General features: G+C 39.9%; 1 protein-coding gene across 1 annotated transcript in view; it reads right to left on the bottom strand.

The window, feature by feature from the left end:
* CEP85L (centrosomal protein 85 like) overlaps positions 1–16,350 on the bottom strand; it is a 122,486-nt gene that overhangs the window by 70,738 nt on the left and 35,398 nt on the right. The window contains exon 3 of the mRNA XM_064447401.1: positions 4,275–5,041. Coding sequence (XP_064303471.1) covers positions 4,275–5,041 — 767 coding nt within the window. The remainder of the gene's footprint in view (positions 1–4,274; positions 5,042–16,350) is intronic.

Genomic DNA, 16,350 nt, shown 5'->3' with positions numbered 1-16,350 from the left:
ACAGCCCTTTTATCCAGATTGGTATGGCCTCCCAGTTCAGTAAATGGGAACTGCTGTCACATGTTATAAGGATTTTTTTCCCCTTAACACAGACCTAATCACACACTTCCTTACCTTGAAGGTTAAAAAAAGAAAAAAAAAAGAATTACAATGGCCATGTCTGCCAAAAGATCAGCTGTAACTGAAAATAATTAAGTGTGTAGTAAAACATAAATTCTGCATGGAAATTATTTTCATTGAAGTACTGTTAAAATCTATTTCTTGGAAATGCATAGAATTTTCATCTTCAAGAAGCATACATTAAGTGCTACACATCAGCTAGATAAATGAATTTTCATATACAACTCTACGACTTTACACAATAACCATAGACCAGATCCTCCTTGGAGATTTATTTCAAAAACAGACAAGTGTCACACCCACAGCTGAACAATGCACCTGCTCTGAAGAGACGTTCTGTTGATCCAGAGCACCTTTCCTGCAGCTGCAAACCTGACCATAGACTGAAAGAGAATCTCAGTGTAGCTGTAGGTCTTCTACCCAACACTCTGCACTTCCCTTACAATGCACAGTAAATATTTTGAAAATCATGGCTTACAATTGGAACAGCAATGCCATATTATAGGCTTTTTAATTTGGGTAGCAAAGTGTAACAAGAAAACAACAGGTAGATGCTGAGTTCAGTTAAATTCAGACTATTAAGGAAGCAGAGAATCTTAATTTTGGGAGTAATTAACTTTGGAACAGCTTTTAAGGGCTATAATACATTATCCTTTACTGTAAACTTAAATTCAAAGCTTGTCTGATTTTATAAAAAATAAACCCTAATTCAGATCTTTGTGGAGTAAACTCTCTATATTAGTATGCAAAGGCATAAAATTTTATTTGTATTATTAAGTCCAGTAGCTGTTCCTGAACCACCCAGTCCTCAAAATCAACTCAGAAAATTGTTGCAGTCTATTCTTACTTCATTAGCGATAGTTGCCCTCAATAGTCTCTCCCTCTACCGGCCTACCTTAGAGATACACAAAGCTGCTCTAGATTCTCATTTAAAGGCAAAGTTCATTTTGTTTACTTTAAAACCACTATTGCCATGAACAGAAAAAGGACAACAAACTAATTTTTTCAGTCCTGTAAAAACCACTGCTTTTCTATCAGCATACATTACTTATTAAAAGCAAAATAGCAAAATTAATCCCCACTAAGAGGAAAAGAAAAATTAAAATGTTTCTATTGTGGTGGGTTGGGGTTTTTTTTTTTAACCTCTTTTATAAATCACCAGCTTCCTCTAGCAAAACTTCATGCTTTCTGCTGTCTCTCTTTCCTAGGTATATATTCCACTTTGATTGTAGTTTTCTTAGTTTCTCAGAAACAACAGCATATCCATTCCCAGGTGCACATATGGCGATCTCGGGGGGGGGGGGGGGGGCGGAAATCATAGCACAATTATAGAATATCTCAAGTTGGAAGAGACCAACCACCCTCTCTCAGTGAAGAACCTTTTCCCAATGTCCAGTCTAAACTTCCCCTGACCCAGCATCATTCCATTCCCTTGTGTCCTATCGCTGGTCACCAGAGAGAGGAGATGAGCACCTCTCCCTCTGATGCCCCCCCTTGAGGAGGCTGTAGGCTGTGATTAGGTCACCCACCCCTCAGCCTTCTCTTCTCCAAGCTGAAGAAACCAAGTGACCCTCAGTCACTCTTCATAAATCTTGCACTCAAGATCTCTCCCTGTCTTGGTCGCCCTCCTCTGGACACATTCTAATAGTCTGATATCCTCCTTATACTGAGGTGCCCAAAACTGCAGTGTAGAGCGGGAGAGTCACCTCCCTTGACTGGCTAGCTATGCTGTGCTTCATGCACCCCAGCATACGGTTGGCTCTTTTGGCTGCCAGAGCATACTGCTGACTCATATTCAACCTGCCATCAACCCAAACCCACAGATCTCTTTCTGCAGGGCTGCTTTCAAGTCTCTTACCCTCCGGTTTGTACATATAACCAGGACTACACTGTCCTTTAACAAAACAGGTGTCAAAACAGGAAGAACCATTCTCCTTTCTTCATCTCTTCTGGCGTCCCTCCTCCTTACAGCTGTAACCTCTGGGCAGAAAGACAGAGCAGGCAGGGAGGGCCAGCGGAGGACACCTGTAAGAGCCCAAAGGCTCACTGCTCTTGCACACTAACTTTCTGTTCCTCTGGGTCCTATTTCACAACATCATCTCACTTCAGGAAATGTAACAGGTCGCTTTTCAAGGCCCATTGATGCAACTCCAAATCATACCAATGAAAGTGCTTGCTAAGGCCACCAGGAACCTCCTCTGCACCCCTTGTTCCCTTCATTACTGTCGGACTCCCTGTGGCCCCCCTTGCAATCCTACAATCTTACAATCTCAAAAACCTGAAAAGGTGCAGCACCATTTTATGAAATCAGTCAGAAGATAAATAATGCTTGTGCTCCCCCTCTTGGCTCTGTCCTCAAAACACAGCTTGGCATCAATGCCTGCATGAACACTTGTTTTTGAATAACCATAATAATAATAATATATGTAGGGCTTCATCTGTTTCAAAAAAGAAACTTTGCCTTCATACAAAAAGGGGACAGTGTATTTAATCACAATTAGAGTGAGAAAGCACTTGTGAGACAAAAAAAAAATATCTGGGAGTTGTTTTGACCTAAACAAGAGTTTCTGAAGCACCCATCCTAAACAAAGTGTTGTGAAAGGTACAGAAAAAATGAAGAGACATATACCTAAATGAAGGAAAGAAGTAAATAAAGCTTACTCTGAATATACATTTTTAAATCCCAAAGGAGAACCACCAGGCACAGTAATCTGCATGCAAACCTCAGATGGCACTTGCTGATGGCTGCAGCCAGCTAGATGTCTCACAGGTGTTCGGGAAGACTTGAATGAAGGGGCAGACTTAGCTCCTCCACAGTACCTTGCTCTTGCTCCCCAAACCCCTTGTGCACTCCTCAATGCCACCAGTAGCTGCCAGCTTCCAAGAGCCCAGCTGACAGTGCCCCTGACCCAGCCTCAGTAGTGAGCCAGTTTCCATCAGTTTGGCTCTGAAAGGACCCCTCAGCCTCTCTCTCTACCTGGGTAATTTCTCAACACTGAAATCTTCAAAAAGCTTAGAGAAAGATGAGGTTTTCTGCAGTAACAAGGATAATGTAAAATGGTGGTGGTTACCTGGAACAATGTCAGATTTTTAGAGAGACCCTTAGTTCAGCCATATTAATTAGATACATGTTTAAGGTTAAAAAAAATTTTAAATCCAGATCACTATGAAGAGCAAAACTGGACCTTGAGAACCTCTGAACTTGTCAGCCTTTCCTTCGATACACAATGGAAGAAACAACAAAATCTGAGCATAACACTGTAAATTAATCTGTCTTCAGGCTGGAGAAGACAGTTATGCACATACAGCTAGATTATCTCTGCTTGGATAATACCCTAGTCTAACTTTAAACTGCCTTTCACGAAAATCTACATATTGTAATCTGTTTGGGACTTTTTTGGCAAGTCAAGTTTACCCACACAGGTAAACCTGAACATTTAGATGGTCAATACTGCCTTCCTTCACAAGTTATCTTTTCCCTTTAGGGTAAGAGCTGGAAACAAAGATTGTGAATTGCCATGTTAGAAAGGGTTATCTGTCTCTTAAAGCCACATATTTGATGTTTTCTATATGAAAATACTTCAAGTATGACACAAAAGCCACATATTGTTTTGTTTAAATAAACCAGATTAGTTAACTACTATTAGTTGATTTTAGTTATTTAAAAATAAGCAGTAATACAAAAGTTAATTCAGTTCTTAAGTCCTAGTCACAGCAATACGCAATATTCATCCTTACAGTATGCAGGAGTCTTTCTGTGAACGTATAAATGCAGCCTCTTTGTGAATCTATGTTGATCTGGATCGACTTACGTTCCCCCACTATACTGTGACCAAAGACTCTCTTAAAAGCTACTGAAAATGTTATTTGATGAACCTCTTACTGTGACCAGCTTCAGAAAAGGAGACGGTAGTCTCATGTATACAGGCACACTGAATCAGGGTAAAGTGTAAGCAGATGTCAGAAGAAAAATGTTGGCACTCAGGTAATATTGAGAAACAAACAGCAGCATCCCCAAATGAAGTTTAAAAACACCATCACCTGATTAAGAGGACCTGTTCCTTTCTTATTTTATGAAAGACTGCCTAATGTCATTCCGCAGGTATAACACATGATGCCACATGATGGCAGCAAACACCATGCTTTAGCCTTACCTGCACAGGCTGTTCACCTCCTGTTCTGAAGTCTTCAAGCTGCTGCATATGCCATGCAGCTATGCCATAGGGCTCTTCAGCAGTCCTGCAGTCCAGGGGATTTGCACGTAACTGTTCTTTAAGCCACATTTGAGTCCTCACTGCTGGCTGTATGGGAGCTCCACTCACAGCCTGTTGTCCCAGAGTTGCATATCTCTGTCCGAAAGCTTCACAACTGGCTGCTGTAGGTTTGCTTTCAGGTAAGGCACTGTAGGTCAAGTCTAAGGCATGTCTCCTACTTGAGGAATCTGAAACAAAATCATCTTTACTGCACGTTTCAAATTTGTATTTGCAGTCCAGTAGAGAAGACCGTTTTTTCCCCGCTTCTTTGTCCTCAATTTTTAGCAATTCCATGCTATCATGCAAACAACTTGGCCCATTTGTCCTTAATTGTGGTGACACAGCTTTGTCTGTACTAGCCCTGGAGTCCACTGAATGACTACTGCCATCTTGGCTGAAGGTATTTGGTGAGCTGAGTTTAGACAAGGAGGACCATTTTCTTACAGGTCTTGCATCTTTCATGTCAAGAGAATTGTCCAGGGGACCCTGATTTCTGCCTCCTCCTGACCGTACGAAGTTTGTACTCCATTTTGAGCCATCAGACTTGAAAGCTTCCCTGTGTTTGGAAAGCGAAGAGCTGGCATTAGACGGCATCACATGGGCAGTGGGAATAGAAACCAGTGATCGGCTGGGCTTAAACGATGACGTACCACTTGAAGTTGAATGATCTGGGAAGAGAGATTTATCATGTAAGTAAGTACAATACAGAACTCACATTAACATCAGTGCCCAGAGGACAAAACATCAAATTCAAGGTGAAATGCAAAAACAGAAGGAAACAGGTTTCTTGACAAAATAGGGTCTTCTAAACCCTTCAAGATTATGAGAATGAAAACCTATTAAAGTGGGATATTTTCAAATTTATTCTGCTCACATGCCATAATTACAAAAAGAGAACCGTGCTAAGCGGTGGGAACAGCAGCTCCAGACAATTCTCAGGCTGTGGGCAGAAGGCAGCATTCATTCCCCAGCTTCAAAGAGGCAGGTTGGATTTCTCCTCCACCCCACATAATCTTAAGTAGCTTCTATATCGCAAATGGTAGAGGTATCACAATTCAGAAACCCCAGAACTGGTTCGTCTTCTATCATCCCTCTTCTCATTTTTTAAAGGCAAACCAATTCACTAAATGCACTTTATAAAATGGCAGTGCCAGAGATGAGCCAGTTTAATGACGGCCTCTTAGGCAGAGCTATTCATCCTTTTGGATCTTGCCGATTCAAACTATGTTTCCCCAGGTGACTTGCTAAACAACACAAAGCCTAAATGGAACATAGTATTCTTCAGAATCTTGCTATTTACAGACCCAAACACAATACCACACAAACTGTGTGCAGCAATATTTATGAAATCGATCTCAAGCTGAAATATGAAGAACAGAGAAATCAGTGAGGTGATATTCAGGAGAGGACAGAAGAACAAAGACGAGAGAGGTAAATGAGAGGTTACTGGGGACTGGCTGAAACCTCTCACATGTCCAGCAACATGTGCACATCACAGGCTGTGGACAACCAGAAATAAACACCTAATCCTCTCAGAGGATCAGCTCCCAGCAAGTCACACGGCTGCACCTTAGCAAGCTCATGTTGCTCATTAGATTCATGGCAGATAGACAGAATGAAATTGTTCTAATTAAGAGACTCTTTTGGCATCCTTTTTGCCAAGAGCAAGACAGATACACTCTTCTTATTTCCCTCATCCTAACCTAGCAAGAACTTGTTTCTTTGGGATTTGTTAGCTGGTACAAGAGTTCATAGTGACACAATTAAAGAGAAAGGAAAAAAAAAATAATCATTTGCTCCAGAAGTACAACTGTCATACCCAGTTTGACGGCTACACGAGGTTAATGTGATTTGGTGAAAGCCAGAACACATTATGAATTGGGCACCCTTTCAAAGGATATATTTGACTCAATACACCATGCCACAAATGGGAAAAAGAAGAGAGCTTCCAATGGTGCAACAATTTTTGAAAATGTCAGCACTTCTTTTTCTATGTATCCAAATAAAAATAATCTTACGCCCAACTTGCATAGTCATCCTTATTTGGGACCAGACTTCCTCACTCCTTGCCTTGATACCTGTTTATTACATACTTGTCTTCCAGTTCCTGAAGGAGCCAGAGCTTCTAAGATAGAAATTCTTGCTGAAGCCTTCTTGCCTCCTAATGGGTCACTGTCCCACCATGTACCCTGCTGTTTCAAACCGTAAGCTCACACATTGTCTCTTGCGTCTACCCAGCCACCTACTTTCACAGCAGGTACAGATCACAGCTATCTTTTAGACTTGAAAAAACTGTCAGAGCTGGTTAAAGTGGACCAACAGTTTAAGAGTTATTCATACGGTACTGATGCCATAAAATACATACAAGAAGCTCCCATTAGAGAAAGTGAAATGGAGAGAATACTACCAGTAGCTTGTTACCTGATGGATCATGTTGCTAATAAATGTGAGGTACCATTTTTTACAAAGAAGATAAAAGACCTTCCCTCCTCCCTGCACTACTTCCTTAAAAAGTCTATACTGCAGAAAGAAACGTTTTCCTTGGCTTTTTCTCTGTCTTGATATTGCTCAAGAGGTGGGACATGTTAAAGAGAAAGACAGAAGGCCACACAACCTATTTCAAGTGGAAGGAATCACAGTCTTCTGACCAAACGCATTTGCGCCCACAGCTATTGCAGCAGTGGCGAGAGTGACATGCAACACTACCAGTTCCCAAAATTGTGATATGTCCACCACATGTAACGAATCTGCCTGTACCAGGTGCAGTCTCAGCTTCTGTCAGCTTGGCCTTCCCATCTTCTCTCGTAACACAGTAGATGCTTGTATAGATGGGCACTACGAATCAGGTACATCTTGCTACCCTGCATAGCAGGGGCTGACAGCTTCCAGCCCTGCTCTGCAATAGAAATAAAAGTACTCAGTCATTTCTGGCTGAGGACATCAACACAGTGACAAGAGGGTGAAAGAGATATGACATCATGGAGCTGGAGTGTCAAACATATGTATTATGAGATGGAAAGTACAGGGTTAGAGTCCTGCTTTCTGGGAGCATTCACCAGAAGAGCAGGGACAGCAGGGAGGAAAACACACAGTAGAAAGAAACACACCTCTTCTTGTACAGGTACTCCTTAGACAATGGCTGCTGCCTTTGTAACTCTCAAGCAAATAAACTTTTGTGCTGTACCTTACCCAGAAGCTGAATATCACACAGCACAAAGTCAGTCCTGCTAAGGAAGCAGCCACAGGCTTTTTTATATCCAAAGAAAATAAAGTATATTAGGATTCAAAAAGAACTGACTGTGGAGACCTGTGTTTTAGGCTATGCAGATTTCTACTGGTAGAAATGTCACAACTGCAAGAGAAAGGCAAAAGAAGAAACCCTATCTGTATGCATATACCTGTAAAAGTTAAATACAGTTCCATACAAAAAAAAATTAGTATTTAATATAGCATTTTCAGTCTGAAATACTGACTTAATGTCACCTACACGCAGTCTTCAAACTAGAATTAAAAACAATAATCAGAAATATATGATCTCCTTCACCTGTTTTTGTTAGAGTACAGTTATTCATATGTGGTAGATTTTTACTTTCCCTTGTTCTGATCTAAACTTCTTTTCCTCACTCTGATTCTAAACTCTTCAAGCAGATTTAAACTCAGAATGCCATGTACACCCAACTACAGCTGGTGGATGATTCTGATAATTTGTCTCGAAGTAAAACACAGCAATTTTGGCTTCAAGGTGTCCTAATTAGTCTTCCCATTAACGCTCACTGTAACATATGAGAAAATTCACACTTAGAGCATATTGCTTCAGTCTGCCTTGTCTGCAGGCTCAGCTGGAAAGAGAGCCAGTCTGCATTCTGAAACATCTCCTTGCAACACAAAAAGCATGAAAATCAGAAATTTCATTGAAAATAACATAGAATCCAGAAAGTACCATGGAAATGAAAAGACATTACTTCTGTAGTCACAGAAATAAGCTCCATCTGGCCAAACCCTACTAAAGACTACTTTATCCAAGCAGCAGGTTTTTCCTTTCCATTGGTCGGGGGTAAGCAAATCCCTAGGTCTAAACTAAAAGTCCTCTATTCTCAGCATTACTCACATTTTCACTTCATTGAGCTAGTATTTCTTTGAAGATTACGAACACTCTTAAACATGGCTTGTGTGTCTTCAGAGTCTTTCAATGCTTGACTGCTCCCATTAACGAAAACTTAAGAGACTGGAGAAAAAATACAGCTAGTTGCTACTGGTTTTCCTTTGAACAGCATCAAGATCATATGTCAAATTTTGCTTTTCAGTTATTCTAACAACTCTTTTTTTGTGCCCACCACAAAGCTCCTTAGAGGACTTAGCTAATAGGCATAACATTTTAATACCTGATCCAATACTTCCCAAACCACATACATAAAGATAATTGGGAAAATTATATTTTAAAAACACGCTACAAGATTTCTACCACATAACAGCAACAGATAGAACAGAAAAAACTAAGAGCATTTCTTATGGCTTTCTTACTATCTTGTGTTATACTTCTGAAATAATTCATTATTGTGTATCTGGCACAGAAAATATCACAGAAGCAATTTTGGTCTTACCAAAAACCTTATCACAGAAATTTTGTTTAACTGTGAGACAGCACAGCAGCGACTTTCTTCTGAAGAAGGGGGAGACGCCTCCTACTCATTTACATTTTCATGTGCTGTTTTTGTAACTCACTAATGCCAACTATATTAATCATAACTGGAAGAAAATCTCTGAAGCCATTTCTCAGGCCAGATACACAGCACAATTGTTCAGCTACTTAAAATCCTTATCCATTGTCCAACAGTTGGTCATAATGCACGAGAGAGAGAAGGTTCACTGTAACCCTGAACAACTAGTTCAGCTGCGAAGTGAAACTAGTGCTTTAAGAACCCCATCTAGAAGATACACTTCTATATGCGACAATTTCTTTACTGCTCCCAATAAGGTATTATCAAACAACAGCAGAGCAATCAGCCAATACAGTTACCCGATACTAATCAAAACCAAGATGCATGTGTTACACATCCAACCCATAAAAAAATGCATCTCATGCCACTGAAAACAGAGAACCTTCCTTGTGTGAAGGACTTTGAAATCTGATATTTTATCCAGGCTATAATTAGAAAGCCCTGACCATGGAGTACACTAGTATTAAACACAGCTGACCTTCTCTTCCTGTCCTCCCCTCCCACCCCCCAAAACACTGACACAGATTACCCCAATCCATGAAAATAAACTGAATTATTCTTACTAACTGAGCAGAAGATAAACAGGGAGAGTCAAGTCTCTATTATACAAATTGAAGGTCTTGAATCTGGGTGCAGTTTAGTGCACAAAGGCTCTTATATTTGTTATAGGATGTCAGTTGTTCTGAATGATTCCCGAACTGTTCTCTGACTCTTAATTGCATGGACCCCAGCAACAAGCCACAAGCAATTCCAGTGTCCAACGTATGATTTACTGAGAAGGCCATGAACCTTCACTCTTCCATGCAAGCATATGGCTGCCTCCCAAAAACCTTGAAATCAGCTCTTTTGGAGAAGAACAGAAGCGTCTAACTCTCCTGGGAGTTAGTCAAAAAACAAAGACCATGGGATGATTAGCAGTATTTATGCTACATGTGTGTTCCCCCCCGACCTACCTACTTACAAATTGGACTAGCCTCAATGCAGGATAGATGATGAGATGAGCCAACTGAGAAATTTCAAAATGGACAGGCAGGAGGCCAGCCCTAGCAAAAACCCCCAAAGACACTGACTCAAAGTCTGGAAGCAAAAAGTATGCCTTTTCAGGGTGCAGTAGCAGTCACAGGTATGGTCTGGGTTTGGTAAGTTTGTTTTGGTTGGGGTTTTTATAATGTCAAGAAATCTTCACCATTCTCTTTACAAGTCCTATTCATATTATTTCAAGTTTACTACGTCAAAATATGAGAGGTGAATGGAGGAAATTTCTGCAAATAAATCTCTTCCAAAGAATAAATAAATATAAGCATGCATCATATAAAGCTGTATGAGAAACAAGTGCTGCAGAGACAGAACTGTTCAGACATTTAACAAGTTCTGTGTGAGAAAGGGACCCAAAATCATCATGCAATTATAAACAAATAGTGTTAGGAAAGTGTTGTGTTTGAACAGCAAGAAACTAAAACAAAACAACAACAAAAAACCTCCTAGAAGCAAAATATAATTTCATGCTAATTAATATTAATTTAAAATAAGACACTTAAATACTGAGATACGTCCTGTTAGTAAACTGAGTTGCCTGTGTCACATTTATGCCTTCAAAGCAAAAACATTCATGTGGTGTTCAGAAGCATATTCAATTCATGTTATTTGGAAAAAAGAAGCAAGGTCACCAGCTTCCAGCACCACCAGTTACCATACTGGCAGCGTCGATCAGAACTGTTTTACATAAGAAGTGGAGAGCAAACTGCAAGTCAGTCCTACTTTATTTCAAACAAATTCCTGTACAGTTTTCTGTAATCTGCTGTGTTGTGTACTAGAAGAATGCAAGTTGTACCTACAAACCTGCTTGTTTTAGAAGTTGAAGTGATTTAAAATCTACATAAGTCACAAGGAGTACAAACAGTACAACCCTGAATAACACAAATGCAAACTTCAGAGGTTGCAGCTGAGACAGAATTTTCAAAAACTCAAGCAATTTTGCCATTTTTATTTCTTCCCTTTAAACAGCATGGTCTTGGAGTAAGACACACAATGAAATACTGGTAAAGCTACTACACCTGAGCAGTGTTATTGTAGAGAGATAGAAGGAGGAATAAATTGAAGGTCAGCCTCACAGGCCTCCTACAACCCACAGAAATAAAAAAATACTGCAAAAGGAGTTTAAAGGATGTGTAGCAAACAGAGCAGAAAGCAGTGTGGGCAAGAGTAAAACCTGTACACAGAAGTACCAGGGTAGCATACACACTTATCCAAGGAAGGAAATGCAGAGGTAACACTGAGTTCCAGCAAATGGTAAACAGCCTCTCAGACATCCTTATGAACAAAAGGAATACTAAGTACATATGAAAATGCTTTCACAAAAGCTTGCCTAATATATCCCATATAACTAATTATGAACTGGCCATTTGGCACCATCTTCATTATCCTCCTCTACAGTTAACAACTTTGCTTTTTTCCATTTGCTATACCTCACTTATTTCCACAACCCTTCCAAACTAACCTTCCCCCTTGTTTACCAGAGAGGTGATAAGGTAGCAACAATCCTATTTAGTGTAAGAAGTGAGGATAACACTCTCAACTTTTAAAAAAAAGGGGGAGTGGAAAACAAGTATGTTCTAAAGTTTGGTTAATGAAGCTTAACACAGAAACTGTCACTGAACAAGAGAAAATTACACTTTGTCATTGAGCAGAAGAAATTATTTATTCATAATGAAAGTTACTTTATTTCCCTATTTTCATACTATTTAAGTCCTGTTTTCAGCTTACCACATAAAAGGTTGCATTGCTTCACTCAGATTTACCTCCTTCCCTAGAACACAGTATTGACAAAGAACATGTCCTAACTTACTACTTTGGCTGTACTCAGTTATAGTAGTTTGAGTACTCTGCTCTTCGACCAACCCTCATTAGAACACAGCAGACATTCTCCGGCTTTGAAGTTTTTAAAAAGTGCTGTCCCATACTCAAGAAGTCATCACCATATACTAACATCAAGTTTGCCTCACACCTTCCAAGATGATAGACTTGGCAAAAACCTTGTTAGTGAAGTTTTTAGATTCCAGCTACAAGGACAAGCAATTAAATGATACAGTGGACCACCAGGAAGGACAGAATCTTCATATAATCCCACCTTAGCACTACAATTCAACCTCTGCAGGCAGCAGCCATTTCAAGAGCCAAAATTCCGAATTCCATTGCTTAAGCTAGATGACAACAGGCAATCTGAGTATCTTCCCACAGAATTACACATGGGTGATCGAACCAGAATCAGTTGGATTCTGATTTTGATTCTAGATCAAAATGAAGCACACAATGGAGATTATACATTTGCTTTTTTGAAGATCATACATTATTAGTTATAAAATCACTACACAGGAAAGACACAAGCTCATTAGGAAATGTTAGTTTTCTCCTGAGTTCCACTGCAGTCAGGTGTGATGTTAAAGTTCCCAATATTAACCAAAATTAAAAGACATGTGGTAGAACAACCTGTCATCCAAACCACGCCTCATTAAAAATAAATACATATTCCCTTGAATTATACAACTGATTTTTTTTTTTTTTTGGCAAGAAGATATCAGGTAAAATGATCCACATTATACTTAAAAAAAAGTTCCTTTAAACTAGCTGTTTATCACAAGTCTCAAATAATGAAAATTTATTTGTTGAAATATACTGTAAAAGGTTAATAGAAACTTTTAACAACATTTTGTGCTTTGCAACAGTTGACTTCAGGGAGGCTGTACCAAGCTAACGCAACAGTTTTTGATACGGAAAACAAACAGAAACGCCACAAACACAAAAAAGGCAAACACGTGAGAGTCGTACCATAAAACTCCTGGGATTTGCTGTGATAAGACTGAGGTTTTAATAGGCGCTAGGTATATACATGCAGATGGAAAAAAATAAAAGAAGAAACCCCCAAGCCCCCAGTGTATCTCCTACACACCAAGTACAGCCATCCTGCTTAAGAGATTTTACCGTAACTGGTATTTTAAGATTTAATACAAAATAGGACTGCCTACTAATATTTCTGTGAAGTAACAATTTGCCTAGCAATATCTAGGCTAATAATGCTCAGATGGGGAATCCATAACTCCAGAAGAGAAACATCTTCACACAAATTTAATAACTTCCTATTCTTGAGCCAGATCTGGGTCAAATTAGCTCGCTCACATGAAGCCCATATTCAGAAGATGATTTAACAGGGGACTGTAAAGAAGAATAGCACTGTATAGAGGTGGGATGCTGCCACTCCAAAATGAAGTTGGGTATCAGTCCCGTGCAACAAGGACACTTAACGAAGTACCACACATTTCAAAAAGCAGCAGGTGAAATTGTTTTTACAGGAGAAGATTATTCAGCAGATATAAAGAATTACAGCAGAGTCAACTACTGCAAGATTCTATTCTTTTTTCCTTACTGTACTCAATTATTCCAGATGCCAATGTTAGAGAAATGTGAAACCACAGATTCATTAAAAGCACTTGAGGCAAATACTATAGGGTATTTAATTGAAGCAGAAGAGATTTCAGAGACTGTAACTGATCAGAGTCTAAAGTACACAGCAGGTAAGCCCAACAGCAAATTTTTACTCCATATCAGTCACAGGAAACAAGTTATAAATGCTATGGGTCCAACTTGTAATGGCCATCCAAAACGAAAATTGGGTTTCTGAATCAGATTTGCCTGCAAAATTAAACTACAAAGGCTAACCTAACTTACATTAAAATCTCTTTAGATGACAAAACTGAGCATGTTAAAATAGAAGTATGCCTTTAAAAGAATTAACTAATTTTACCAGAATACAACAAACCTTTTGATTTATGCATTTTTGCCTCCTTATCCCAAGGATATCCCACACCCAGTCAAATATAATTGCACTTTCTAGAAACAAAACATAATAAAGGATACTCTGAACAATCATTTTCAGAGTTAAACTTTCACAGCAGTAACTGACACATACACACACACAGATACCCCATCCTCAATGCTTTCTCTCTGTGTGTCCCTCTGCCTACCAGCTCTTCAGCATTCAGCTTTGGTGTTATTATTACTGCCATACATACAGAGTATCTGATAGAGATCTGTGTTCCAGGATGTTCATAAGCTGCTGTATGAGTACATGAGGGTAACATCCAACTGCCCACAACAAAACAGTAAAATAAAAAAAGTATGAAATGTGGATGCTGTATGTAAAAAAGCAGAAAACTAAACAAAAGAGAGATTTTGTACCCCATAGTATCTATCTTTCTTTTCCAGCAATCTGGTGCTATTTTTAAGAAATAGTTATATAACTAAGTAGAACGATTTTTAGATTAACAGGTTCTATTCCTTCCTCCTCCCTCCCCCCCAATAAGAGGATAAAGCAATATTCCAGAACTGCAGTCACATGATCAGGCAACTTCATTTTGCTGAAATAAAAGCATAAGTGAAAACTTAGACTGCCACAGGGGTTTGTGGGTGGTTTTTGGTTTTTTTTGTGGTCCAGATCTTAACTTGCATTTGCCTTTTTATGAAGGCCATCTACAGCTTCCAATTCCATTTTCCAACACAGCACTTAACAGTGAAGACATGCAGAAATCAAATATCCCCTTAGGACCTTCATTAAAAGTAATGGCTGAAGGAAAAAAAAAAAAATATACTATGGATGTCACAATGTACCTGTCTTCCTTTCTGAATCTGCAAGATACCCATACCACAAATACCATATACTTCAACAGGTACCAGATACTCTCTCCTGCTGGCATTACTTCTTCATCCCCCACTACGGATGTTAAAAAAAAAAAATAAAAACAGAAGAAAAAAGAAAAACCCACAACCAACAAAAAAAAACCCACCTCAGAGTAACTTGGCCCATCAGAACAGAAATCCACCCCTGCCCTCCAAAGAGGGAAAATCTTAGGTGTTTTTGTTCTCTAAGAATATCCAGTAGCAGAAACATACCTACCCCTCCACATTCCTATACCAAGACAGACAGAAGTTGTACTTTCCCAGGCTCCAAAGGACACTTATTTGTATTATCCCAACCCCCTAACTGACTTGAGGTGCCATCTCTAACAGCAGCATTCCCAGATTAGCTAGGCTGATGCCTTTCAGCAGCAAAACCACCTCACCTAAGACATGAAGGGAAAAGGAGGTGCACGTGAGGACAGACTCATGAGGAGAGCTAAGAGGAGAGACTCCCTCTACCTCAAGGTACCAGAGCAGAACCTGAGGGCTCCCACAGAGCACTATCATTCCATGCAGTTATAACTTTGCTGTTGGCCAGGGCGTATATTAATCCCTTACATTTTATTCATAAGTACATACAAAAACAGAGCCTGCAATTTCATGTCAAGTAACTTCAGACAGTTAAATCCCACTTTCAACTTCCAAGGAGACTGGAGCTCCTGGCTACGTTTTTGAGGTCATTATTTATTAGCAAAGGTTTAATCCCTGCTCCTACTAAGATGGTCTTTAGCTTAAAAATACCGTATTTAGATTCCTCTCATACCTGTTCGGCTCACCACTAAGCAGTGGATCTCTTACCTTGGTTCACAGCCCACCAAGAATAGCTTTTTTTAACAGGACCAGCAACTTTCAGCTTTACACCAGGCTACGCAAGTGTGGAAGAGAAGATGTACCTTCATCTTCATTTTCTCTCCCAGTCTCATACTCCAACCCCATTTCCTCTACTGATTTCCCCCAGTTGAGCCTTACACACAGCAGTCATAGTCATCCTCATAGCTTACCTCTGCATTCCCACTTTGGGAACCCCAGTCCAAACTCATAACCATAGAACGGAATAATTTAGGTTGGAAAAGACCTTCGAGATCATCGAGTCCAACCATTAACCTAACACTGCCCAAGCCCACCACTAAACCATGTCCTTAAGCGCCACATCTAAACACCTCCAGGGATGGTGACTCAACCAATTCCCTGGGCAGCCTGTTCCAGTGCTTGATAACCCTTTCGTGGGTGACCCAAGTATCACACCGGCTTCTGTACAACAAGAGCACATGTGTATGAGCTTTTACCCAGATGGAAAAAGAAATCCTTTCACTGCCAGTGCTGCCGAAGCAGGTGCTGTAAGCAGCCACACAGCAGTAAGGCTGCCACGGGTCCAGTGAGGCAGGAGAATACTGTTTGATGGCTTTCACACTGCTTCATAGCAATACTGTCTCTATCTCCTTCCTCCTGCTGCATTCAAAGGTCAGGCTAGGTCGCCAAACACAGCCAGCTTGCTGCAGCACCGCCATGCTACGTACCACTTGGAAGCA

This window comes from Phalacrocorax carbo, chromosome 3 (genome assembly GCF_963921805.1).
Source record: "Phalacrocorax carbo chromosome 3, bPhaCar2.1, whole genome shotgun sequence".
In the NCBI taxonomy this organism is placed as follows: domain Eukaryota; kingdom Metazoa; phylum Chordata; class Aves; order Suliformes; family Phalacrocoracidae; genus Phalacrocorax; species Phalacrocorax carbo.
Note: the sequence above shows the minus strand (reverse complement) of the source record. Positions and strands in the feature narration are given on the sequence as shown.